The 27,395-nt window shown below is 44.9% G+C and overlaps 1 protein-coding gene across 3 annotated transcripts in view; it reads left to right on the forward strand.

The window, feature by feature from the left end:
* The first annotated feature begins 3,631 nt into the window (after positions 1-3,631).
* The window catches only part of HMOX2 (heme oxygenase 2), a 36,162-nt gene continuing 12,398 nt past the window's right edge, over positions 3,632-27,395 (forward strand). Inside the window, exon 1 of one of the 3 annotated variants that reach the window (XM_027609786.2) lies at positions 3,632-3,759. Coding sequence is in view for 1 of the 3 variants with exons in the window: in XM_027609785.2 (XP_027465586.1) it covers positions 23,725-23,750 (26 nt within the window). In the remaining 2 variants the exon portion in view is untranslated. Of the gene's footprint in view, positions 3,760-16,799; positions 17,144-23,635; positions 23,751-27,395 lie in introns of those variants that run through there. The other 2 variants (XM_027609787.2, XM_027609785.2) reach the window with 2 other exon arrangements.

The raw sequence follows: 27,395 nt of genomic DNA on the forward strand, positions 1-27,395 counted from the left end.
CTTGGCGGGCGGCTGGCGGTGAGGCCTACGGAAGCAAAAAAAATAAAAAATAAAAACAGAAACAAAACACATGGCTTTATCTTGCATGAACATCTGGAACTTGCAGATACGGGGTGTCACCCTAAGATAATTAAACAGCATCTGGGACTCTCAACCCCCAAGGCTCTGAGTTCTTGCAAGCCTGACTCACCTTTGAGGTTGCGACTAGTTGCACTGATCTGAGTTATTTTTAGCAGAAAAAGTGAGATTTCTCTGTGTTCAACTAAAACTCAAAAATGGCCCTGTTGCTCCTCTCCTGAAAACTTATTACTGGGTAATAATTTTTTTTCCTTTCATTTACTCATTCATTTCAAAATGTGTATTGACCCATCCGGGAATGTCAGCTTCGGAACAGCAGGCGCATCTCTGTATTCACTGCTCTATTTCCAGCACTTAGCACAGCACCTGGCATGTAGGCGCTCAATAAATATTTGCTGATTGACCCGTTGTCTAAACATCTAGACACTGGAGTTCCCGGGATACCCAACTAAAACTGGTGCTGTTTTCCCGAATCCAGTGGTGGAGATAACTTACAGGGTAATATGTATTTTATTTATGTAAAATATTGGTCTTTATTATAAGATGCATGTATTTATTTTAATACATATTATGTTTACTGGTGTTTATAAATGAAGATTTCATCTATGTGTTCATCTTGCATAAATCTTTTGCAGTCTCCTCCACATCCTGTTATGTTATGTCTCTATGCTGAGACTGTAATGTTTGCCTGGGTAGGGCTCACCACATTAGATAGATAGAGCTAATCCTTCCTCATTCCTTAAGATTCCACATAGCCATCACCTCCTCCAGGAAGCCCTTCCAGGACCCCTAAGCTAGGCTAACTACTCCTATTCTATTCCCATCTCTATCCCACTGGTAAAATTGTCTACCATAGTGGGAGGGCTTCCTGAGAGCTGGCCTATGTCATGTTTGTCTCTGTATCTCTTCCTTCTGGCACCATATCCAGCACTTACTAGGAGCTCAATTAATACCTACTAAATGGAACCCAAGTGCATATTACTGTGTTAAAAGATGACGTTTTTCTTCAATTACATAAGGATAAAGCATAAAACCCAATGTCTCAAGGTCTCCACTTTAAGGAAATAAATCCAAACAACAAGGCATGTAGCAGGACCAGCTGCAGAGTTTGCAAGGCCTGGTGCAAAATGAAAATGCAGGACTCCTTGTTCAAAAATGATCAAGAATTTCAAGAAAGCAACAGCAGAGCATTAAACCAAGTGTGAAGGTCTTCTCAGAGAGGGACCTGTGCAAATGTTGGGGTTACAAGCCCAGGAAGCCAGCCCTGGTGCCCAGGTTTAATTGAGTAGCATCCCAGGGACACAAGGAACTCAAGGGACACAAGGAACTCCATGCCTTTTGGCCTTCCAACCTACAGCTTGGAAATCAGTGCAGGCAATGAGTGGCAGAATGGCATCTCTGCCCCTGGGCTTCTGGTCATTGGTGCTGGTGCCAGGGGTTCTGTCTGGAAGTGGGTAGGTATAATTGACAGCCTGGGCAAAGGTCTTGTCTCTTGCATCCCCACCCAGCTCATGACACCACAGTGGTCCCCTGAGGCCTGAGGAGAAAGATTTGGCTACTGACTGGTGTGCTCAGCTGTGACTCCGCACTTCCTGTGGGACTTTATATCTGATGGAAGACTTCCTCCAAAGCTCTTGCCAGTTCACCTAGCCCAGTGACTTGTGCTAGTAATGATAATGGGGGGCGGGGGGGGGGGAACACCCTTCTCTGGGCTCCTCTGATGTGTCAGATAAGCTCCACATTATCTCATTTGAATTTTATTTATGTAATCTCTATGCCCAGTGTGGGGCTCAAACTCAGGAAATCAAGCCAGGCACCCTCCCCCCCCACATTATCTCATCTAAACCCTCAAAGCAACCCCTCTTCAATCAGTGTCACTGGATTTAATTCAATTTTATGTGTATGTATTTGGGGCAGGGGCAGTACAGTGTGATTTCCAATTATTACTTTTTAAAAATTCATTCTTTTTTAAATTTGGTTTTGACAGCCAAGTAATGTATAATGCATTTATGCATCTCGTAAAAACATTTAAATGGTACAGATAAAGCACAAGCAAGTGACCCTCGACCACCCTCTGACATTCTAGTGTGTAAACCTTCTTGGCCTTTGCATGCATTTAGATATCTAAACGTGAACATGTGAAAAGAACATTTTGTAGTTAAAAAATAAAAGGGATCATACTGAATATATTTTCCCCAAAATTTTATTGTGAAAATTTGTAGACATATAGAAAATTTGAAATAACTATATAGTGAACACCCATACATATACTTACTACCTAGATTCCACAGTTAACATTTTGCTATATTTATCAGACACCTATTATCCATCAACTATCTTATTTTTTGATATGTTTCAAGTAAATTGCAGACATCAGTGCCCTTCACCCTTAAACACTTCAATACACATTAGAGTTCAATATTTTTTAGGTTAAACTTACACACTGTCAAATGTATTTTTGTATTTTCCTACATCTTGCTTTTCCCTTCTGCTTAACCATCCTCCCTAAGGTGGTGTCTGCCCTTCCTTTTTTATTTTTATTTTTTAAAAATTTTATGTATCTATTTGAGAGCACAAGTAGGCAGAGCGACAGGCAGAGGGAGAGGGAGAAGCAGGCTCCCTGCTGAGCAAGGAGCCCAATGCGGCGGGGCGGGGCGGGGGGGGGGGGGTTCTTTCCCAGGGCCCTGGGATCATGACCTGAGCTGAAGGCAGAGGCTTCACCGGCTGAGCCACCCAGGGCCCCTGCCCTTCCTTTTTAAGGGAAGCACAACTCCATTGAATAGATGTGCCCCTGTCAACCGCCACCCCATCCTCCTTTAATGGACGTTTAGGTTGTTTCAAGATTTTCACCCAAATGACGTACGCATCTCCTTACGTGTTGCAATGACCTTCCTTGCTTATGCCTCTTTGGGTTCTTGCACGCATTGTTCTACGATAGCTACCGAGAAGTGGAATTGAGCAAAGTGAAGGCCCATTCTTTTTTTTTTTTTTAAAGATTTATTTATTTATTTGAGAGAGCGAGAATGAGAGAGAGTACATGAGAGGGGGTTGGGTCAGAGGGAGAAGCAGGCTCCTTGCTGACCAGGAAGCTTGATGTGGGACTCGATCCCGGCCGGGATCATGACCTGAGCCGAAGGCAGTCGCTTAACCAACTGAGCCACCCAGGCGCCCAGTGAAGGCCCATTCTTAATTCTAACAGATCTCGCTAAATTGTCCCCGCTTCCCCTGTAACTCCCACGAACACGGCACATTCCGTATACCTTTGTCAACACCCGACAATACGGGTCATTTAATCAGCAGCCAGGTCCAAGGGTAAGGAAATGACGGGAAGCCAGTGCGGCTGGAACAGAAAGGGCAGGTGGAGCCCAGCGCAAGAGGAACCCGGACAGGCGGTGACACGGGGCACGGAGAGCGCGTAGCCCCGAGGCACCCTCATTAACACCTGCTCTTGTTAACCCGCTCTCTCGGGAGCGCGGGTGCTCCCCGGCACCAGGTGCCCCGCGGGAGGCGCCGCGTGCCCGCCGCAGGGGCGTGTCCGCCTCAGGCTCCGCCCCCGCGGCGTGCGCGCGTCGGGCCGCCCTTGCACCGTCCGCTCGGCTGCGGCGGCCGCGGCACTTCAGGGAGTCGCTGACGGAGGCGCGGACTCGGCGACGGGCGGGGGGCCGAGCGAAACAGAGGCCGGTGAGTGGCCCGCGCCCTCCGCGGCCCTCCTCTGGGTCCTCGGCGAGTCCGGCCGGCCCGGGCCTTCGAGACGTGGGCCGGGCCGGCGGCGGCACTCTGCGGCCCCGGCACGGGCCTGAGGGAGACGCGGCGGGCCGGGGCGGGGGGCGGCCGGAAACGGGGTGAGCGCGGATGGGGCCGAGCTGAGGGTCCCCGCTTCCTACGCGTCGCATCGGCGGGCCGGCCAGGCCCGAGCGGCCGGTCCGCCTTGGGCCCAGCCCCTCGCGGCGTCACGAGTGCGCAGGGCGAGGTGACCCCGGGGGCGCCGCGTGCAGTCTTGGCGTTCCCGGCGGGGGTAGCAGCCTCCGACAGCCGTGAGCCCACCGGGACCCCCGCCTGTCCCCCAGGCGCCCGAGGTCTGTGCCCCGCTTGGCGGCTGCTGCGGGCTCTGCGCTTCCTCCTGACTCACCTCAGTCGGAAGGGCGCTTTGAGTCACTGTCATGACTTCATGAGTGACCCGCCGCCGCCGGGGCGCACACCGGTCGGGAGGGACCGCCGGCCGCTTAGTCCGGGCGGGGAATTACCATTCACCTCGTCGGCGCAGTGCTGTAGGTGTATTAATTGCCCGGGGTTGCCAGGAGCGCCTTGCACAGTCTTTCTATGCTCAAGGCCTGCCTGTGTCATGCGATTTATGTGGATTCTGATGAACCGCTTGTTGTGGCCTGTGGCAGTTCTTGTTCATGGCTCTATGAACCAGACAAGGCGGCCTGTGATTGGTGGGGGCGGGGGGGGGGGAAGCACCGTATAATGCTCTTCAGTTCACTGTCAGCCCCTTCCAAAAGCCTGTGAGTTGATAGGTTTTTCCACTTATAAAATGTAATTAATGATGAGACGCGGTTTCAGTGACTTCACCTGCATCCCACAACGGAGAAGTCGCCACAGATGGTTTTGATTTTAGTCGTCTGCCTACAGATCCGATGATCTTTCCTAAACAGTGTCTTAGAGATTGGAAATGGATTATGTCGTTTAAGCTCTCTTTTCCCTCTCCAGGGAAACTGTCTTCCAAGTAGAAGGGAACAGGAGTTTATTGGTTTTGTGTGTTTGAATTTCTGGTATGACATTAGTCGGTGTGTTCTCATTAAAATTTTAACTCCCATATTTAAAACTTTTAGTTTTTCTTTTTGCAAGGAGTGGGTTAAGGAATACACTTTAGTAATATGTGCTTTATTGTGTAGGTTTTTCTTTTCTTTTCTTTTTATTTTTCAAGAAACATCACAAGCTTACCAGAAGCTCATTGCTCACTTGGGCATTTGCAAATTTACTTGGTGGAATTGGAAAAACTTTTAAATACAGCACCTAAGCCAAAACACTGGTGAGAGTGTGGGAATTAAAGGGGTCTTGGAAATACTCACTGAGTAACCCCATCTAACTGGGGATGTGAGGAGGAAAATCTACGGGTTCTCTTATTGTCTGGTTTGATTTGCTTTTTTCTTCTGCTTGAGCCAATAAGGTGAGATGCTGTGAGTCACCAGAGTCAGGTGTATGAGCTACTCTAGAAATGACAATGCCAAATGAAAAGATGAGTTACAGAAAGTATTCATTGCCCTTAGCTCACCCCTTACTGAGTTTGTTGAAATGCAAAATTGGACAGCTGGGGCCTTTGAGCTACCTTGATTTTTTTTTTTTTTTTTTTTTGGTTTTCTTTTAATAGCTGACTGTCTTCGTAGGACAGTTAAACTGCATCAGTATTGTATCAAAAAGTAGAGTATCACTCCTTCAGGAGAAAGATATTTTTGAAAATTGGAATTGTGGGGTCACCTGGGTGGTTCATTCGGTTAAGTGTCTGCCTTCAGTTAAGGTCATGATCCCGGGGTCCTGGGATTGAGCCTCATGTCCTGCTCCCTGCTCAGCAGAGGTCTGCTTCTCCCTCTGCACCCCACCTCCGCTCTCTCAAATAAAATAAAAAAAAAATTGGAATTGTGTATTTATTGTAAAGTTGAGAATTCAGTTTGTTAACTTTTTGGTGGAAAAAAAGATGAAAAATTTGAACTGTAAGTTACCTCCTGCTATGTTCTTGGCCACAGTTAACTGAAAAGTTGTAAATAGACATTTAATGCAATCTTTTTTTCTTATAGTAATCAGTGAGAGAATTCAGAGCTCTGGATTACATCTTTTGTGTTCAACACAGTAAGGGTTATGTGCTTTTTAACTAAATTTATTATATCTGTTAAGTTTGTGCAAAAACATAGGATGAAAGCTCTTTTGTTGTAACTTGAATGATTTCTCAGGATATTTTTGCAGTACTGAGAAGCCGTGCTATTTATGATTAATTCTTGGGAGGGAGGGAGAGGAAGGGACAGAGAAAAGTAGAAGGAGGGGGAATCTTTAATTGGAACAGTTACTGTAACTGCTTGTAACGAGGTCTTTCCTTTTTAAAAATTTTTCAGTATTTTAATTTTTTAAAGATTTTATTTATTTGACAGACAAAGCGAGAGAAGGAACATAAACAAGGGGAGTGGGAGAGGGAGAAGCAGGCTTCCCGCTGAGCAGGGAGCCCAATGCGGGACTCGATCCCAAGACCCTGGGATCATGACCAGAGCCGAAGATAGACACTTAACGATTGAGCCACCCAGGTGCCCTCTTTTCTTTTTTTTTAAATCCTGGAAGATATTTTACTCTGGTGACCATTCAGGTGTTCTGTAATATTCACTTCTCTACATTGGTTTACTTCTCTACATTGACTCCGTTTATTTACCATAGTATATTATCTACCATTGTATTACACATTTTTTTTTAAAGATTTTATTTATTTATTTGACAGAGAGAGACACAGCAAGAGAGGGAACACAAGCAGGGGGGAGTTGGAGAGGGAGAAGCAGGCTTCCTGCGGAGCAGGGAGCCCAGGATCGTGACCTGAGCCGAAGGCAGAAGCTTAGCAACTGAGCCACCCAGGTGCCCCAAAGATTTTATTTATTTTTTGACAGAGAGATAGCGAGAGAGGGAACATAAGCAGGGGGAGTGGGAGAGGGAGAAGCAGGTCCCCACTGAGCAAGGAGCCCGATGCAGGGCTCAATCCCAGGACCCTGGGATCATGAGCCAAAGGCAGACACTTAACGACTTGAGCCACCCAGGCGCCCTTGTATTACACATTTTAAAGCCAACTAATGAAGGTAGCTGCGGCCCTCAGAAATTTCATTTTTTTTAAATTTCTAATAAATTGGGCGCCTGGGTGGCTCAGTCGTTGGGCGTCTGCCTTCGGCTCAGGTCATGATCCCGGGGTCCTGGGATCGAGTCCCACATCGGGCTCCCTGTTTGGCGGGAGGCCTGCTTCTCCTTCTCTCACTCCCCCTGCTTGTGTTCCTGCTCTCACTATCTCTTTCTCTGTCAAATAAATAAATAAAATCTTAAAAAAATAAAATAAATTTCTAATAAATTTGACACATGGTTCTGAAGTACCCATAACTGATGGTCTGGTTTAGCTACATTACATATATTTATGAATATGCAGTTACATTTATATAGATTGCAAGAAATCTTGCATTTCTGAATTACCATTGTCTTTCCATTTAAGAAATAACATTGGTTATTGGAGCTCACTACGGATAAGTTAAAGGTGTATAGCTATTGTAAAAGGAATCCATTTATAAATGCCCATCAAAGAACTTGCAATCATGGGGGAGTGAAATGGAGCCAGGAACTCTTTCTGGGTCGTCATATCAACACATTTATATTCAGACCTCACAAGGCAATATTCTGAACTCTTAACTAGGCATTTCAAAACAGCAATTAAATTCATAAGGCTCTTATGTGAACAGGTTTTTTCTCTTGCTTTGATGTAATTTTCAAAGGCTTTTAGCAAATGTGCATTTCTCTGTGTGATAGATTTCTTTAAGCAAATACTGTAATAGTAATCCAAGGGCTGAGTAGTCTATTTATGGAATAGGAATTACGTCAGTGCATGTATTCTTGCTGTTCAGTGATGGGATGTTGAGGAATTTTCTTTCTTCAGATGTGTGCTTGAATATATCAGTGAAAGTCTGCGGATAGATTGACTTTTTGTTTGTACTTCAAAGTGATTGAATTGTTGGGGTGCCTGACTGGGTTGGTAGAGCGTGCAACTCTTGATCTTGGGGGGTCATGAGTTCCAGGCCAATGTTGGGCATAGAGTTTACTTAAAAAAAAGTGACTGAATCGTTAAGTACAAGATTAAGCTGATTTAGTCAGTCTGTAACCATTTTTTTTCATTCACAGCTATTTACCATTAGACAGTTTTGTTTTACTTGTCTGTCTAAATACATACTCATTTATAATAGAGTGAAAAATAAAAGGTTGGTTTCTCCCAAAAAAGGAAGTTGTGATGGTATATTTTTGACCATGAGAAAACATTTAAGCCCTTTGAGCTAGTTTCTGTATTTGAAGAATGGGGTTAATACTTAATGAGGTTGGGGTGCCTGGGTGGCTCAATTGTTAAGCGTCTGCCTTCGGTTCAGGTAACAATCCCGGCGTCCTGGGATCGAGCCCCACATCGGGCTCCCTGCTCCGCGGGAAGCCTGCTTCTCCCTCTCCCACTCCCCCTGCTTGTGTTCCCTCTATTACTGTATCTCTCTCTGTCAAATAAATAAAATCTTTAAAAAAGATAATGAGGTTAAGGTTAGCATCTTAAAAGACGTTTAGTGCCTTGAATCGTGTTTATAGATGTAAGACAGGGGTTTTCAAACCTCTTCTATTTGGTTAAGTTTGGGGTTGGGCCAGGGAATCTGTTTTTAAGGTTTCCCGTGTGATTCTTGTTTAGGGCCCTCTGTCTCTGAAGCACAAGCTGGACCAAAGTGGGAGTGGACGGACGAGGAGGGTAGAGAAGTCAGTGACTGGGGTACATGGGGAAGGGGACAGCAGAAGAGGAGAGAAAGGGGTAATTGTTGCATGGCAGTTACTGCTGTCAGCTTGTACACCAGAGGCCGAGCAAGCAGATGGTCTCTTCTCTCTGCTTAGGGGAAAAAAATTAATTTTTGTCACGTGAATAGATTTGTTTCTTTCCCAGGAGTATCATAGGCCTAATTATTGCCATAGTCCTCAGTAACTTTAAAAGGGCTTTGGAGAATAATGGCATAACAGAGACAGGTGTCTTGCACTCTGCCTGTCTGACTTTTTTCTGAATACTCCTAGCTTCCTGCCTTTCTCCTGATGAGCTCCCTTAGTCTCAGAAGACTCAAGTTTCACTCTTTTGTGTTCAACACCGCAATTATCTGAGGGCTATGGGAAGGCACTAGAGTGGTTTAAACAATCTGCCATCATGCTTTTAGCTAACCTAGTTGATTGGCCTTCTTCATCAGTTGCTATGATGGTCATATTTTCTATGCCAAACACTGGGACCCGTAGTCTGAGCATACAAGTGTACTAAAGGAATTGATGGTACAGGATATTTGATTTGAATTAGAACTGTCTTGGAAAATGTGGAACATAAGGTTCAATCTTTAGACTGTTGCCTGTACTGTACAATTAGTATTTATACAGTGGTACACCTTTATCTTTTTTATTTCTCTCTCTGTCTCTGTCTTGATTGAAAGGTGCTTAAAGTCCAAAACAGAGTCTTAGGCCTCTTTGTAGTCATAGAGCCCATGAGCATTATACATGCTTGTTGGTGATGCTATGGCATGTCACGTGCCCAAGTGTAGCCATCCTCTTCCTTAGTTAACTGGATCTGCTCTTCTGTCTGGCAAGACCATACACACTGCTGCAGAGGAACTGTTGTCATGAGTTATTTCCAGGGCAGTCTGGAGGAGGGCACGCAGGTGAAGGGAAAGAATTGGTGAGCAAAACTGTGTGTGGGTTGGGAAAGGAGTCTTAGGTAGTGTCTGAACGCAGATGTAGTGAAGTGTTGACCTTTACTACCTTGGTTTTCTTTGGAAGGCAAGGGCAGAATCAGGCTTTCTCTTTGTTTAGTAATAGCAGGTATCCCATTAATTAGAAAATAACTTTAATTATTTTAGATTTAAAAAAATTTTAAATATTTATTTGACAGAGAGTTAGCGAGAGCAAGAACACAAGCAGGGGGAGTGGGAGAGGGAGAAGCAGGCTTCCCGCCAAACAGGGAGCCTGATGTGGGGTTCAATCCCAGGACCCTGGGATCATGACCTGAACCGAAGGCAGTTGCTTAATGGCTGAGCCACCCAGGCGCCCCAGATTTTTAAATTTTTTAAGTAATCTCTACTTAATTTTAAGTAATCCCCAACGTGGGGCTCAAACTTACAACCCTGAGGGATGCCTGGGTACCTCAGTTGGTTCAGCATCTGCCTTCAGCTCAGGTTATGATCTGGGGTGGGATCAAGTCCAGCGTCAGGCTCCTTGAGCAGCGGGGAGCCGGCTTCTCCCTCTTCCTGCTCTGTCTGCTGCTGCTTCTGCTATGCACGCTCGCTCGCTCTCGCTCTCTCTGACAAATAAAATCTTTAGGGGGAAAAAAAAAACTTAGAACCCCGAGATCAAGGGTTGCATGTTCCACTGACTGAGCCATCCAGGTACCCCCTAGAAAATAACTTCTAAAACACTCCATTCCTGTACCACACACTTTTTTTTTCACAGCTACAGCGAAATTTCCAAGTGTGTGTCTTCAGTGTCATATTTGTCTTGCTCTTTGTGTTTGCAAAATCATACTAGAGGATCCAGAAGGAGAAAAGTAGAGTGACTAGCTGCTGTAGGTTATTCTTTTTTTTTTTTCTTAAGATTTTTATTTATTTATTCATGAGAGACAGAGGCAGAGGGAGAAGCAGGCTCCCAAGGAGCAGGGAGCCCGATGCGGGACTCAATCCCAGGACCCTGGGATCATGACCTGAGCCGAAGGCAGACGCTTAACCATGAGCCACCCAGGCGCCCTGCTGTAGGTTATTCTTTCTTGCCTTTGCATTTGGCTTTTCTAGGGCATATTGTCCAGTTTTAAAGTTAACGTTCAAGTGCAAATGCCTAAAGGTAGAAGGGCAAGGAAGCAGTGATACCTGCATATTGGGCAGTATGTATTGCCTCTGTGGTGTGTGGAGTATTGGCACTGAGGGGGTGTGCAAAACAACAACAAACCCAGCACAGTCCTTGTTCACATGGAGTTGGCTGTCACCTTGGGGAAACTCGAAACAGTAAAATTGCTTTGTAAGGCTTATGATTGTCGTTCCAATACAGTATTTTGGGAGGTCAGCGAAGTGAAGATCTGAGAAACAGAAAAGACTGAAGAACTTGAACTGAACCCATTGGGGTTAGGTGAAAGAATATTAAGAGAAAAGAAGGCAGCCAAAGAAAGGGGGAAGCCCTCTTTAATCAGTACTCAGGGTCTCATTGAACACATACTACAATGAGAATGCCTCTCATAAAGAGACTCTGCTGGAATGAGGATTCTTAACCTGAATTCTGGGTCTATGGGTAAACTTTAGGAGCCTGTGGATGCTCTGGAATGTCATTGGCAACATTTTTTATATGTAATTATCCTGGAGAGTCTACAGCTGTCATCTGATTCTCAAAAGGGATTTGCAACCAAAAAAAGGTTAATGATTATATTCTATTCTGGCAAATACCCTTCCTACCCATCTTCAGAAGTGCATGTCTCTGAATTTCTGTCTTCAGATGAGGAAGTATTTGAGTGGAAGATTAGAGACAAACCGTAGAATTCCTTTGTAAACAAACAGCCTTTCACCAAACACCATCATAGGACATGCACGAGTGCTCATGCAAAGGACAGTGTGTTCCCACAGAAGTGTGGTCTAATCTGGTTTTCAGGAACAGGGCAGGTAACGCACCCTCCCTTACTGGTGTGGTTGAGGCTCTAGGTCTGCCCTCAGGGACCTTAGAATCAAGTGTAGTGGATACAGAATGCGAGCTAGGTAAGAGTGTTGGGGATGGGGTGAATTGAGGACACAGAAACCACAGGTTTTTTGGAAGGTCAGGACATTTTCAAGAAGCTGCTAGACTGTTGGAAACAAGGTGTGAAAGAGTATAAGGAGCCCTAGTGCAGCAGCCGGAGAGCCCTGGGCAGGTCCACGAACAGGGGCTAATCCAGGACCAGTTTCTTTCTGTTGCTTGGAAGCACTAGCCTAAGAGACTGTCCTAGAACCACTGTTACTTAGCACATGCAGTAGGAAATGGAAGCCACCTCTTTCAAAGCAAATGACCTAGCTTCCCTAGACCGCAGCCCACAAACTAGGCTGAGCTCAGAGTTCCTAAGGATGCTGGAGGAGCTGAGCTCCTGAGTACCTGGCCTGGCTTTATTTTCCATTTATTTTTTTAAATTAAGTAAGCTTTATACTCACCATGGGTCTTGAACTCAAGACCCTGAGAATCAAGAGTCACATGCTCTACCTACTGAGCCAGTCCTGTGCCCCCTGCCACCACTTTAACTGTGGATGCTCCACTCACTGTATTTGCTTTATATATTGGCCTTTTGTGTAGGATTTGGCTTAGAAAAAGGATTGAGGGGCGCCTGGGTGGCTCAGTTGGTTGAGCGTCTGGTCATGATCTCAGGGTTGTGGTACTGAGCCCTGCATGGAGCTCTGTGCTCAGTGCAGAGTCTACTTGGGATTCTCTCCCTTCCTCCCTCTCTGCCCCTCTCTCTTGCTTGTGTGTGTGTACACATGCTCGCTGTCTCTCAAATAAATAAAAACAAATCTTAAAAAAAGTGAGATACATCACAGAACCCTGGAGCACATGGTCCCCTGCCTTTCTTTGCCTATAAGTTGTTGAGTGTTTGCCTTCCCCACCTTGTCTACCTTCTTTTTTCCTAAAGTTATTCATTCATTATTGCCTAATCGTGTCCTTAGGCAACAGTAGATGTTCTGGGCTACTTGAATTTTTTCTTGATAATGATTAATAGAGACAATGATGTTTTACCAGTTCTTGGGAACTTTTGGGAATTATAGGCACCCACTTCATGTATCTTTAATTCATGTAGTTTGTGGGGGCTGCCTCATGGAAAAGGAAGATATTCAGTTTTACAGTGGCAAACTGTCGTTTCTTTGTTTTCTTTGAGTAAGTTGTGATCACTGTAGCATTTTTGCTTTTTCCCCTCTTAATAATGATAATCTTATTCCTTGGTGTATTTCCTCCAAAATGTGCTTGGAGACAGGATGTGAGCTTGTTAGGAGGTTCTACAGCTGTTGCGTTCTTTGGGCTTACCCCTTCCCTAGAGTAACAAACATGAAAATGCTGCTGTGTATCCCTTCTCTCTAGAGCCAGCTGGAGGACCAAAGGGTTTTTACAGTGGTAGATATCAGGAAGTGTCAGGTGGTTTGTGCTTGCCTGGGGTGGAGGAATGCTGGCAAGCATTTGTTACCTTGACTATTAAAATTTTGCCAGTCCATTTTTTTTAAAAAGAAAGGGGTGGGGGGAGGATGCCATAAGGTAGTGTTCTGCTTCCAGTGAGGCTTTCACAGTCCCTGAAACCAATGCAATGCAACATTTCTTCTTCAAATATGAAACTGTTAGTTGAGCACAGAGCATCACATGTTTGGTTCTGCGACATGGCCAATCTAATACCTCACCCCCATCAGTAGAAATTTCTGTAGTAAAAATGCTTACTCATTAGCCAGACATTTTTCTTATTTCTGGGATTCTTTCTTTCTTTCTTTCTTTTTTTTTTGAAGTAGACTCCACACCTAATGTGGGACTTGAACTAGGACCCTGAGATCAAGAGTTGCATGCTCTACCAACTGAGCCAGCCAGGCACCCCTCTGGGACTCATTTTTGTCATCTGCTCTTTGAGAATACCTTAATTTTGAGAATACTTCAAATTCTGGAAATCATTCATTGACTCGGCAAACCCTGATTGGGTGCCCTGTGTTGGGTAGTAGGAGAAAAAGGTAAATGAGCAGTAATCTGGAATGTAAATAAATAAGTACTAATAAATAAATACTGTAATGGGATACGAGTGCTATAATAGGTCATAAAAGTCTTGTTTAGGTTACTCTTAACATCAGGCCTCCAAGATCATCAAGCTCATTGTTTTCAATACCTTATTTTTAGAAGTAACACAACCCCATTTTTGAAGGAAGATTAGCAAGGAATAGGGGAGCTGCTCTGGCTGAAACAGTTGGGGGAAGCCCACGATTTTCCTGCTCTTCCTCATGATAAATACCATCCTTCCTGCACCTTACTGAGGAATGCCTCTCATCTTATTTATTTATTTTTAATTTTATTTATTTGAGAGAGCGAGCATGGATGGGGGAGGGGCAGAGGGAGAGGGAGAAGCAGGCTCCCTGATGAGCAGGGAGCTCCATGTGGGGCTTGATCCCAGGACCCCAGGATCATGACCTGAGCTGAAGGCAGGTGCTTAACCGATTGAGCCACCCTGGTGCCTGCCTCTTGTTTTATAAATGAAGATGTTGGAATTTCCGGAAAGTCCTATAATACAGCTAGCCAGTGCAGGCTTGGTAATAAAACTTAGTTCTCCTAATTCTTAGCCTGCTTGTCAGTCATGCACCAGACTGATAAATGATCATTAGATTTCTTCCAGTATTTTGTTCCATTCCACAAAGAAGTCAGTACTGTCGGGGCTTCACCTCTACCTGACTTTGTTACTGAGCTTGAAGCTTTAAAGATTTTGCCTCCTAGTGATCCAAATACAAATCAGTCCTATTCCCAGGAAGGTACTGTGACTCCTTTCATTGTCACCTGTGGACAGTGCCAAGTTGCCCTATTTAGTAACACCTCTTCTGTTTTCTGGTATAAATTCAGTTTCCCCAGAAATCTCTGTAAAGGATATTTGATAAAGGTGTGACAATGTGAAGCATAGTGCCAAAATGTCATCTTGTCTCTGTAAACTGACAAAGGGATAAGAAGAGTATTAGATGTGTGTCCTTTCTTGAATAACCTTAGTGCTGCTTCTGAGATTCAAGCAGGGTTTTTCAGCCTTGGTGCTATTGACATTTTGGGCTGGATAATGGTTTGTGGTGGTGGTGGGTGTGTGAGTGCACGTGTGCATGTGTGTGCATACGTGCACTTGTGTTTGTGCTTTCTGTGCATTGCAGGGTGTTGAGCAGCATCCCTGGCCTCTACCCTCTAGATACCAGTTGAATGGCCCACCCCTCAGTTGTGACAACCAAACATGTCTCCGGACATTGCCAGATAACCTCTGGGGGTAGGTGTATGCCAGCATGGTCCCCAACTGACAACCATTGGGTTGGGGATTGAGTGTCATGAGATGTAAGAGCAAATCAGATTTATCACAAAGTCAAGTAAATATTTCAGTTACCTAAACCCTTATTTATAGTGATGAGCTATTCTAAAGAAACAAAACAACATGCCCTGTCCTCCATCCTGACCATAGCATGAGGGGACCTTCATCTAACTCATGTTCAGAGTGTCCCTGAAAGAGTTTGAACTTAGGTGATCATCTTCTTTTAGATCCTTTGCAAAGGGGCGCCTGGGTGGCTCAGTCGTTGGGCGTCTGCCTTCCGCTCAGGTCATGATCCCAGCATCCTGGGATAGAGCTCTGCATCGGGCTCCCCGCTCAGCGGGAGGTCTGCTTCTCCCTCTCCTGCTCCCCCTGCTTGTGTTCCCTCTCTTGCTGTGTCTCTCTGTCAAATAAAGAAATAAAATCTTAAAAAAAAAATTTAGATCTTTTGCAAAATTTATTTTGCTAGAAATTCCAAGATTTTTCTATTCCTTTCTCAGTATCTAGTGTTATCAGAATGAAAACAGGTTCTTCACAGTGAGCCTTCAACACAAAGTGTGGGACCCCAGTACAGATTTGATGTTGCCTGTAAGGGTTTTCATTGAGACAGGGGTATTTCCATTTCTTGTCTAAAAGTATATGGGGGGTTGCCTGAGCGGCTCAGTCAGTTAAGTGTCTGCCTTTGGCCCAGGTCATGATTCCAGGGTCCTGCTCAACGGGGAGCCTACTTCTCCCTCTGCCTGCCACTCCGCCGGCTTGTGCACTTGCTTACTCTCTCTGACAAATAAATAAAATCTAAAAAAACCCATAAAAATAAAAGTATATGGGAATATTCGTTAACTTCAAATTTTAAGGGACACTTTCTTCAATTAACATTATACAATATGTTGCAGTTCTGTAAGTAATTTATCTCATTAAATTCTCATATCCACCTTGCAGAGTTGTTACTACTATCCTTACAGGTGAAGAAATTGAGATTCTGAGAAGTAGCTGGTCTAAGGCCACCCAGCTGGTGTGTGACAGAACCAGGCTTTGTTTTCAGTTGTGCCTGACTAGAGCTTGGGCCTTGACCACTTCCCTGCTTTTCCTTTTGGCTTTTGTGGCCAATGGATTCTTTCTTGGCTGAGCTCAGTTCAAGTAACATTTGTTGGGTGCCTGCCACAGGTCATCCATGCAGTGCAGCCGTTGCCTCGCTTCCTCCTGTGTCACATCAGCATATCAGCATTGTGTTGTGCAGAAAGGACTTGTATGCATATGCTTGCTATTAGACTGCTCTGTGCCCCTGACCCCTCTACCAGTGGAGGTAGGGCTCACTGGAAAAGCTGAACTCCTTACTCTGAGACAAAGTCCCAATAGCTGCTGTTGCTGGTCCTCTGCTGCCGTAGACAGAGCTTTTGTAGGATGGAGCCAGCCTCTTGGAGTTACTGGTTCTGAAGCTGGGCTTGTTTCCTTGCCCCCACTCCACTCACCCACCCCTTACCCCCTGCTGTCAGAATCTAGGCAGTCATTGTGAAAAAGCCTGGGAATAATACCTAACTCTGTAGGCCTGTGGGAACATGTTAAAATCCCTTACAGGTCCAAAGTGAGTTATAGGAACCACCTTGTTAGATTGACCAATACCTTGGCCTGTGGAGTTCCTAATCTTACATGAAGTTTATGTTGACATACTTCCTATCCATTGCACTACTCTTCCCAAGTTAGACATATATTTTTAGTAGGCAAAGATGGGACCGAATAGATTTTTTTTAAAGATTTATTTATTTATGAGGCAGGGAGGGGCAGAGGGAGAGAGTCTCCAGGCAGATTCCCTGCTGAGGGTGGAGCCGGACGCGGGGCTCCATCCCACGATCCATGAGATCACAACCTGAGCTGAAACCAAGAGTCCAGTGCTTAACCAACTGAGCCACCCAGGCACCCCAGGACTGAATAGACTTTAAACACTCAGCGCATGGAGAACATGCTTTTAGTTCTTGAAACCAGGTCTTCTATTTCTCTGTAGTTACTATGGTGATAGATGCTATAGAGATGTGCAGATCCTATTGTGACCTCTCCTTGGTGCAGGGATGCCGTGAGTCTCTGGCTTCATTGTCCACCAGGGCCTGGCAGGTCTGGCTGCTTCTCTTCATGCACTGAGTGGTAGAGGTGCTGTCCTCGCCTCTGGGACCAGCTGTCTCCAGCCTTGGCCTCCCCTGCTAGTCAACAAAAGCAGGACTTGCCAGGGAACAATCTTCTCGGGTTGCCGTGTAATCTAAGCAAGTGAAGGTGAGTGTTGTGGGATGGGCAGCACCAGCTTCTGAAGCTTCAAATGGGAGCCTGAGCATTTACTTCTCAGGAAACATAGGATTGAGCTAACTTTTCATACTAAAAAACAAATGGCACTCAGTGGTGTAGAAAACCCTTCCATTGCACACGTAAATGCAGTGTAGTATAGCCTCATTTTCCATTTGCTAGTAGTCTGTGGTGACATCATACTAATTGCACATGTATGTTAGCTGGGACACAGGAGGAATGAGCTTGAATTCAGGAAGGACTTGGTCCCAACTCCATGATTAACTTTCTAAGTGACCTTGGCCATATTACTTAAATCTCTTAATCTTCATTTCTTCCCGGTCATTGGGACCCTGCTTGAAAGTGACTTAGCCTTGTGTGCCCAGGTCTGTTAGAGTTCAGTCTGGCACTCTTCCTCTCTACCATCCTCCCAGGGTGGATTCGAGGACCTTCTGTTTTTACAGGGGTGCTGCTGAGCCACTGTTGAGTCTCTTTGTGGAGAGGAAAGCACCTGGGAGCCGATAGCACCTCATTTTCCAAAATGAAGATTCAGCAGAAGCATCCTAATTAGCCACTCTCCCTCCACCCCCAAATGCTGTTCATAGTCATCGTATCTATGAGTGAAGCTGAAGCCACATGTGACAACTGTTACACCTGAACGAAAGGGAATAAAGACTCCGCTTAAGCCACAGGACATGTTTTCAGGATTGTTCCAAAGTTGGAATAATTTTCACTTGATGGTACCTGGGGGTGACTCATGGTCATGTCAGCATTTCCTTTGTTAAAACCAGCCCTTGTGGGATGTCTGGTGCCTAGGCTTTATTCTTATAAAATGTGATCCTATCCATTTTAGAATTCAGTCAGGGCTTCAGCCCCCACCCCAGGTGCTTCTCATGGGAAAGAGTCTTCCTCTTCTCAGCCCTGAGTCTTGGTCCTCTCCTATGAGGTGGGGTGACGCTCAGGGAACAGGAGAGTCTCATATTTATTTCATTCATAGTAGGAATTCTTTTTACCAGGACTTCCCTTGGGAGCAGCAACAGTAGACTCTTGGCCCCTACTCTGAGCTCTTTTCAGTGCTTCAGGTTTCATCCCCAATGTCTGCTTTTGAATGCTTGCTCAATTGTATTTTAACATGCTGGAGATGAGTACACCCCCCACCCCCCAGTAAAAAGAGAGCTTGCCCAAGAAGTTTTGGACTTCCTGAGCGGTCAGTTTTTGAGGTTACTAAGAGGCTAGTGCCTTTGGACTAGTTGTTGTTTTGTTTTCAGGTTGCTTATTGTCCAGATGTGCAAATGTGTACTTAGTAAATCTGATGCAAGAGTTTTGTGTCCCTGGAGTCTCTACTTTCCCAGGATTCCTTGTCTGAAACTCTTTATCAAGAGGTTAATAGTCATCCAGTCAATGAACTGTGGGACTGAATTCACCCAGTGATTAAAATGAAAGGGATGAAGGTTGTGTGTAAGATTTCCTGAGGAGTGGCAGCACCAGAGTTCAGCGGAGACTCCAGGCCATTCCTTGTATAAACTAAAAAGCTGTTGACGTAGATGATATGGTTTCCTCAGAGTTTTGGGAGGCACCTCTTATCAGGTGCCTTGTTGGGTTAGAGCGGATTTACCCCGACCCACTGCTCCCAGCATCTGGCTCAGCCAGCATCTACAATGAGGATTTTCTGGCTGCAGTGGTCACATGTCTCTCCTTGGAAAGAACAGGTATTCCCATTTTCTGGCACCGCCAGAGAATGAGGGCCAACTCAGAAGACCTTGGGTGTGACTTGATCAGAATTATCTGTTGATTCACTGGGATTTTGTCATCTTTCTCAGTGTTTCATAATCACTCAGCTGCTCATTTTCTTTTTCTTTTTTTTTTCTTAAAGATTTTATTTATTTATTTGACAGAGGGTGCACAAGCAGGGGGAGTGGCAGGCAGAGGGAGAGGGAGAAGGAGGCTCCCTCAGGGAGCCCAATGTGGGGGCTCAATCCCAGGACCCTGGGATCATGACCTGAGCCAAAGGCAGATGCTTAACCGACTGAGCCATCCAGGTACCCCTTAGCTGCTCATTTTCTTCAGCAACTTCTTCAGTAAGAGACCATCAACATTTGAGGCAGCTTTACATTTCATGAAACACTTATATGCACATTAGCTCATTTAGTCCTTACAGCGCACTTGAAAATGTGAGGCAAAGGGAGTTACCCTATTTATGGATGAGGAGACTCAGCCTTCAAGGAGTTATGACTTACTACAGCCATGCAACTACTAAACATTGGGAGTCCAGATCTCAATCCTAAATCTCTAAAGCTCTAAAGACCATGCCCTGTGTGCAAGGCCCGGTCGCCTTTCCATTCCCAAAGGTGAGCTGAGTCTATAGCAATAATCAATAGTTAGCAGGAGCCCAGAAGTGCCCCAGTAAACTGACAGGTCCATGAGTGTCACTCCCTTGCCCCTCTCTACATTCCAGGTTCCCTGAAGTCTGGGAGCAGAGCAGGGCCAGTCAAGTGGCTGTTTACCTAAGGCAGATGGCACTTCTGCATGTCCATTCATTGAATGGCATGCAGAACTGGCCCTTGGTGCAATCAATGCTGGATTGTAAACCGTGCCAAAGAGAACAAATTCTTGTCCACACCATATCCAGGAACAGGGCTTTTTCCTCCTCTTGAGAGTTTCCTGGTGTCCTAGTAAGGTTTGAAAAGCTCAGTCGTTTAGGGCAGACCAGCTAGTAAATAGTTCTAGGTTCATACTCAATTCCTTTTGTAGCATTTGTATCATTTAACATTTATTATCAAGTGTTTTCACAGTCATTATCTTATTTGATCCTCCCATTGGTCTTTTGGTATGGAACACTGGGCAAGTATTCATTCCTACAGGTGAAAAATAGATTTGGAGGCTCTGAAGAGATGTACCTTCCTGTCCCCGGTTTCTTCTCTCAATAGTAGCTCTAGGGTTCTTTGTTCCCAGATCATATAAAGGGTTTATATGTAGGATGTTAGAATTTACTCTTTTTATGTTGACACATATTCAGAAAAGAATTTTTAGGTAAACAGTTTATTTATATCTGCTGAGGCCCCATGGGACTTTGTGGCATCATTAAGAATTGACTTGGCCTGATTATGGTATTGGTAAATGGGAACACATATTCTCTCACTTAAATAATGAAAAGCCTTTAGGGCATATAGCGAAGGAACAGATCCTATAATCCAGGAAAGAGAGAGTCTGGGATTCTTGTATTCTAACATCTATGGGGCATATAATGAACATGGTTTCTGTGAGAGGTAGTATATTATTTTTGAACTGTGACCCTCCTGAATGTCACAATATAAGTGAGTGAGGTGAGATCATAGACAAAGATGTATGCTATTGAAAGGTATTTATTGAATGCAAAAGTAGAAAACACACACAAAACTATGGGCAGTGGGAAGGAACCTGCACCAGTGACCAGAGGTAAGCCTTCAGATAAAAGAAACGAGTCCTGGGCCCCTGTGTGGCTCAGTCGGTTAAGCATCTGCCTTCGGCTCAGGTCATGATCCCAGGGTCCTGGGATTGAGCCCCACATTGGACTCTCTGCTCAACAGGGAGCTTGCTTCTCCCTCTCCCTCTCCCTCTGCTGCTCCCCCTGCTTGTGCTCTCTCTCCATCTCAAATAAATAAATAAAATCTTAAAAAAGAAAGAAAAGAAACTGGAGTCCTCATTACTTCTAGTACTGGCTAAGAAAAGTAAGCAGAGCCCAGTGGAGTGCCTGCCCTCATAGGCACTTGGGTGAGAAGCTGCCTCCTGGGGCGGGGGAGTGCACGTTGAACTGGGCCTGTTTGGAGGGCTCAGAGGGGGCCAGGGAGCCAGTGCCCAGCTTTGATGTGAAGAGAACAGCTGAGGCAGGGACTACAGGGGAGACCCTAGGCCTTCTGGAGCCCCGGGAGGGGAGCAGTAGAGAAAATACAACATACCTGGGTAAATGCAGAACCCAGCCTAACTGGGCCCTATGGGATGAGAATGGCCTTGGCCAGCTTAGAGGCATGGGAAACACAAAACAGGTCATCAGGTAGAAAATTCAGACCATAAGAAAGAGAGGGAAGGGAAGGAGGAAGGGAGGGAGATATGAAGAAAGAAAACCAGATTACATACCAGTTAGAGGCCTAATACCCAATCAAAAAATTTTTCCCCAATTAAAATTATTATTTTATTTGGTATTTATTTATTTTTAGTAATCTCTACACCCAGAGTGGGACTCAAACTCCCGACCCCAAGATCAAGAGCCACATGACTTCCAGCTGAGCCAGTCAGGCACCCCTGGTATTTTAGAATTTAACCAATATTTTCTTGTCCCACCCCCATTTAGCTAGCATTCTCAGTAGGCATTCTGTTTGTGCATCTACAACAGTTACAACTCAAGTTGGAGACTCCCCAGGGTACTGACTTATAAGTGATTTGGAATGTGGCATTGGACTCTGAGAAACTGAGTCTGAGGGAGTTTTGATGATCCGTCTTGTAGGAAGCTTCTGGTTTAACTGGGGAAACAACGATGACAGCACTTGTGAAAGCCGAAGAATAATCACCTCTTATTAATGTAATGCCAGTTCTATACAGGAGTAAACTCTGAGCTGGGAACAGCCTTCTGGTAAGCAAGCAGGAACTCCTGGTGCCCAACCACAGGCTGTTTAGTGGGGAGGGGTGGGAGCTATGGCGGACCCAGTATAGGAGTCTGAGTGGCTGCTTATGCCTTCCCTGTGGCGGTTTCCTCCTCTGCACATTGGGATAACAACACTAGCTAATGTTGTGGGCATCTGTAGCTGGTCACTGTCAATTCCGGAGTGGGAGAGTTGTTCTAATTTCAGGGAGCCGGTTGCCATGCGTTTTCTTACTCTTTCTCCCACCTTGCTGTCTAGTGCTGGCTGAGCTCAGCAACATGCTCCCTTCTTCAGTGGTTTTCCAGGGCAAAGAAAAAGAATCAAAATGGAAAAAGAATTATTACAGATTAAGTCTTTTTTGTGCCTTTTTGGGTTTTTTTGATTTATTTATTTTAGAGGGAGAGCACAAGCGCAGGGAAGGGCAGAGGGAGAGGGAGAGAAAGAATCTCAAGCAGACTCCCCACCGAGTGGGGGTCTGACACAGGGCTTGGTCTCATGACTCTGAGATCATGACCTGAGCCGAAATCAAGAGTCAGATACTTAACTAGCTGAACCACCCAGGCGCGCCTGTGGCTTTTTGAATCACCAAATGGGGAATGAGTGATAATGTAGTCCTGTCTGGCAGCATTGCGCTTTCTGAGGTTTGTAGGACGTGTCCATGGAGGAGGATATAATAAAAAAAGTCCTGAACACATCTGTTCTTTCAAGAGCCCTAGTGCCTTGAGCCTGCAATTTACCAGGAACAAAGGCTTTGAAATAAGTGTTCTGGATCTGCTGGGCAGGTCCACGGGACCTTTGCTGGAAGGAACACTGGTGATGGGACATTGTTGCTATTTCTGTCAGATCTGGTACAGGAGTAAAAACCTGTGTCAGGTGAACAGCTAGTACGGGAGTTACGGAGGTAGATTTTATAAACAGAGGGTCACAGTTTTCTGGAATTAAAATACAGACGGCAGGTGGACCTTTCTGAAATTTGTAAAAGCAAAATAAAGGCCCAGGTGACTTCCTATGGACTAGTTAGTGCAGTATCTTACCTTAGCTGGTTTGCTTGGTCCAGTTCCTCTCTTTGTCTCTCTCCCTCTCTTCTTTCCCCATCTTTTCCCCCACTCTTCAAGATAATTGGGCCACTTTATATAAAAGAAGGAGCCAATTAGCTAAAAAGTCAAACAAATAGCAAGTGTTTATACCTTTCCAAACTGCCTTCCTGTTATCAGTATACTTAGATACTTTGTTTTTTCATTTTTGTGTATATAGATGTATATCTTTTTAAGATTTATTTATTTTAGAGATTGAGAGAGAACACGTGTGCGAGTGGGAGGAGAGGGAGAGAGAGAATCTGTAAGCCAACTCCCAGCTGAGCACAGAGCCCCATGTGGGGTTCAATCTCACAACCCTAAGATTATGACCTGAACTGAAATCAAGAGTCGGATACTTAACCGACTGAGCCATCCAGGTGCCACTTTTACTTACATACTTTTGCACATACTTGTAGTCAGTATTTTGAGTCCTTTAGGTAAAACAAGTGTATGTAGACTTTTCCATAGTGAATGCAGCCTATCAACTTTTCCCATCTGTGCCAAGATTCTTTTGTTTACTGTCGTTCGAGCAATCCTACCCTGTATTGTTAGGCTGTGTGACTTTTTTTCTAACATCATAGTATGGCTACCTACCATTTTGGTACAGATTACTATTAATACATCTTGAAGTGTATTTCCCAGAGTGGAATTTTTTTGTTGTTGTTTTTCAACAACAAAAGGGGGAGAGAAAAACCTAAGCAGACCCCAGGGGGAGTGTGGCAGCAGCTTGTTGATAATGAGAGGTTGAAGTCTAGAAAATTTCTACGTTTATGATTTGGCCTCTGATTTTCTAGGGATTCCAGTGGTTGCTGCAAAGAAAAAAGGATCCAAGTGTAGAGGCCAGTCAGACCAAGTTTGGACACGTAGCTTTTCAGAGAATGAAATGAATTCTGCTTCTGACATTGCAAGGTGGTTTCTGCATGCTGCCCCACACAGCCACTCCCTTGAAGAACAGTGACCAGGCCACAGGGGTGGACAAAGGCTGCCTTCCCTGGGCCCTGCTTGTGTGGGTTGAATGTGCTAATGGAGCTTTCCCCAGAACCTTCTTCCCGTCTGTGTAGATGGTGCTTTTAGTTCACATTAAGGACTTAGTATTCTTGCCTCTAATTGGAGTAGGACTGTATCTATTTTTCATTCAAAACAAAATTGTTAAATCATGCTTGGAGTTTAGAAGACTATTGAAGTAGTCAATAGCAGATAACTTTTTGTTGTCCACAGGTGCCATGTTGTTGGCAGTATGCATGAGAACACTGCCTGCCTGCCTTTCCTTTTTGGATTTTTTTTTTTTAAGATTGATTTATTTATTTGACAGAGACACAGCGAGAGAGGGAACACAAGCAGGGGGGGTGGGAGAGGGAGAAGCAGGCTTCCTGCTGAACAGGGAGCCTGATACGGGGCTCGATCCCAGGATCCCGGGATCACGACCCGAACCGAAGGCAGACGCCCAACGACCAAGCCATCCAGGCGCCCCTGGATTTTTTTTTTTAAGTTTTTATTAATGTAAGTAATCTCTACACCCAGTGTGGGGCTCGAACTTACAACTCTGAGATCAAGAGTTGCATGCTCTTCCGACTGAGCCAGCCAGGTGCCCCTCCTTTGGATTTTTTATTCAGAAAGTGTTTGTTGAGAACTTGTTATTTTCTGGGCTCTAGAACTCCACCAGAGACAGCTGTGGCCCTCCCTCTGGAGCCAGAGCTGGGCCTCCTTTGAGCTGAGAGGAGGGAATTAGGGGTCTCAGGCAGGACTGGGGTTGAGGAAGGTGGGAGGAAAGTGTACCCAAAGGGAGACTGCCACAAAGTGGTAAGGAGAAGACATCTGTGGAAGCTGGCTTTCCCTTCCTACTTTTTTTTTTTTTAAGATTGATTTATTTTAGAGAGCATGTGCAAGAGAGTTGGGGGAGGGGCAGAGGGAGAGAGAAACCTAAGCAGACTCCCTGCTGAGTGCGGGGACTGGATTCCAGGACCCTGAGATCATGACCTGAGCCCAAACCAAGAGTCAGACACCTAACCAACTGTGCCACCCAGGCGCTCTTCTCCCTTTTGTATTTTTAAGATAAGCAAAAGGCTCTGTTGCTCCAGCAAGACTATGCCCTCCCAGAGCAAGACCATGCCCTCCCAGAGTGTGCAGTTATCAAACAAAACAATTAATGATCAGATTTAATCACATATATAATCACTGTTGTGCAGCATGATAATTAGGTGCAGGAAGTTTACCTAACTTACCATAACTAGTAACCTAGACAACCAGATTGCACTTGTTCTTGTCTGCCTAATTTTATTTTTTATTCATTTTTTAGTTTTTTTAAAGATTTTATTTATTTGAGAGAGAGAGCGCACATGAGAGGGGGGAGGGTCAGAGGGAGAAGCAGACTCCCCGCTGAGCAGGGAGCCCGATGCGGGACTCGATCCCGGGACTCCAAGATCATGACCTGAGCCGAAGGCAGTCGCTTAACGAACTGAGCCACCCAGGCGCCCGTCTGCCTACTTTTAATTTCACATGCAAGCAGCATGTGGGACCTGCAGTCTTCAGTTGCCTGGGGTATGTCTTCTGCATGGCCACATGCACCTCCACCTGTCTAGAGGCTCTGGGACCTTTTAGTCTGCCCTGTTTCCTGCATTGGGTGGCCCTCAGCTCCCATCCAGCTCCCTGTTCTCTCAGCAGTCTGCGTGCTGAGTGGCCCAGGATAAATCTTGGCTCTCAGGGTCCCCAAGGACATAGAGCTGAGATGTTCTTTCTTAAAAGTCTGTAAAAAGAGGTCAGCGTGGACAAGCTGGTGTGGGGCTTATTCTGCAGTCAACAAAGTCTACCTTGGCCCCTTGGTAAAAGAATGCAGGATGCATAGCTGGGCAGCCTTACATCAACTCTGTGGTCTGTCCCATTTTACTTTGTTCATGTTGTTCCTTGATCTAGAGGCCCTTCCTCTCTTACCCAAATGCTGTCTGTCTTTGAGGGTCCTGGGTAAGCCCTCTCTTCTCCAGGAAGCCTCTCTGAATACTCTTCTCTCCAGGTGATGACCACCTACCTTCACATTCTGGACTTAACACTAATGAACTGCACAGTTCATCATTATTATTGGAGATGAGAGTATATCTGATTTGGAGATAAGAGGTCCCATTTTCTATATATTCTGGGTTGTTTTTTTTTCCAGCATATTGAGATATAATTGACAAGTAAATTACAATATATTTGAAGTGTACAGTATGGTCTATAATTACGGATTTCCACAATTGAATCCACATCCATCACCTCACATATTCTTTTGTAATAATGCTTAAAAGCTACACTTCTTAGCAAATTTCGATTATGTAGTAAATTATTATTAACTCTAGTCACCATGCTGTTCATTAGGTCCTCAGGCCTTAATTGTCACTGAAAATTTGTACCCTTTTACCAACCTCTCCCTATTGTCCCCACCTTCAGCCCCTGGCAACCACCATTCTACTCTGTTTCTATGACTTAAATCTTTATTTTTAAACTTTTATTTTTTTAAAGAATTTATTTATTTGACACAGCACAGGTAGGCAGAGTGGTAGGGAGAGGGAGAGGGAGAAGCAGGCTCCTCATTGAGCAGGGAGCCAACGTGGGGCTCGATCCCAGGATGACCTGAGCCAAAGGCAGATGCTTAACCGACTGAGCCACCCAGGCACCCCTTAAATCTTTTTTTCAGGTTCCACATACAAGTGATACCATGTATATCTTTGCCTGGCTCATTTCACTTTCTGCTTTTTATTTTCTAAGCATTCTAGGACAACATCAGTTAAGCCTCTATTAAAATACATCCTTCTCTCACTTTGTCAAATAAATAAATAAAATCTTTTAAAAAGGGGGGCGGGCCTGGGTGGCTCAGTCATTAAGCGTCTGCCTTCGGCTCAGGTCATGATCCTAGGGTCCTGGGATCGAGCCGCACATCAGGCTCCCTGCTCAGTGGGCAGCCTGCTTCTCCCTCTCCCACTTGCCCTGCTTGTTGTTCCTTCTCTCGCTTTGTCTCTGTCAAATAAATAAATAAAAATTTTTAAAAAGCCTCTGTCAAAATACAAATGTAATATCTAATATTTAGTGCTTACCATGTGGTAGGCACTGTGCTATAAAAGCCTTACTACCTTCCCTGTTCTCACTTAATCCTTCCTATCATTAATCCCACTGTATAAATGCTAAATCTAAAGGTGTGAAGGTTCAGAAAAAGCATGCCGAGCAAACCATTTATTATAATATCTGAAAAGATAAAGAAAATGTAATTACAAGCCTAGAAGAAACTCAGGATTTATACCAACATACTAGCAATGAGTTTATCTGTGGGGTGAGATGGAGATAGGTTATTTTTTTAAATTTTTTATTGTTATGTTAATCACCATACATTACATGATTAGTTTTTGATGTAGTGTTCCATGTTTCATTGTTTGCATAACACCCAGTGCTCCACGCAGAATGTGTCCTCTTTAATACCCATCACCAGGCTAACCCATCCCCCCACCCTCCTCCCCTCTAGAACCCTCAGTTTGTTTTTCAGAGTCCATCGTCTCTCACGGTTTGTCTCTCACGGTTTGTCTCCCCCTC

The sequence above is a fragment of the Zalophus californianus genome, chromosome 10 (genome assembly GCF_009762305.2).
Source record: "Zalophus californianus isolate mZalCal1 chromosome 10, mZalCal1.pri.v2, whole genome shotgun sequence".
Taxonomy (NCBI): domain Eukaryota; kingdom Metazoa; phylum Chordata; class Mammalia; order Carnivora; family Otariidae; genus Zalophus; species Zalophus californianus.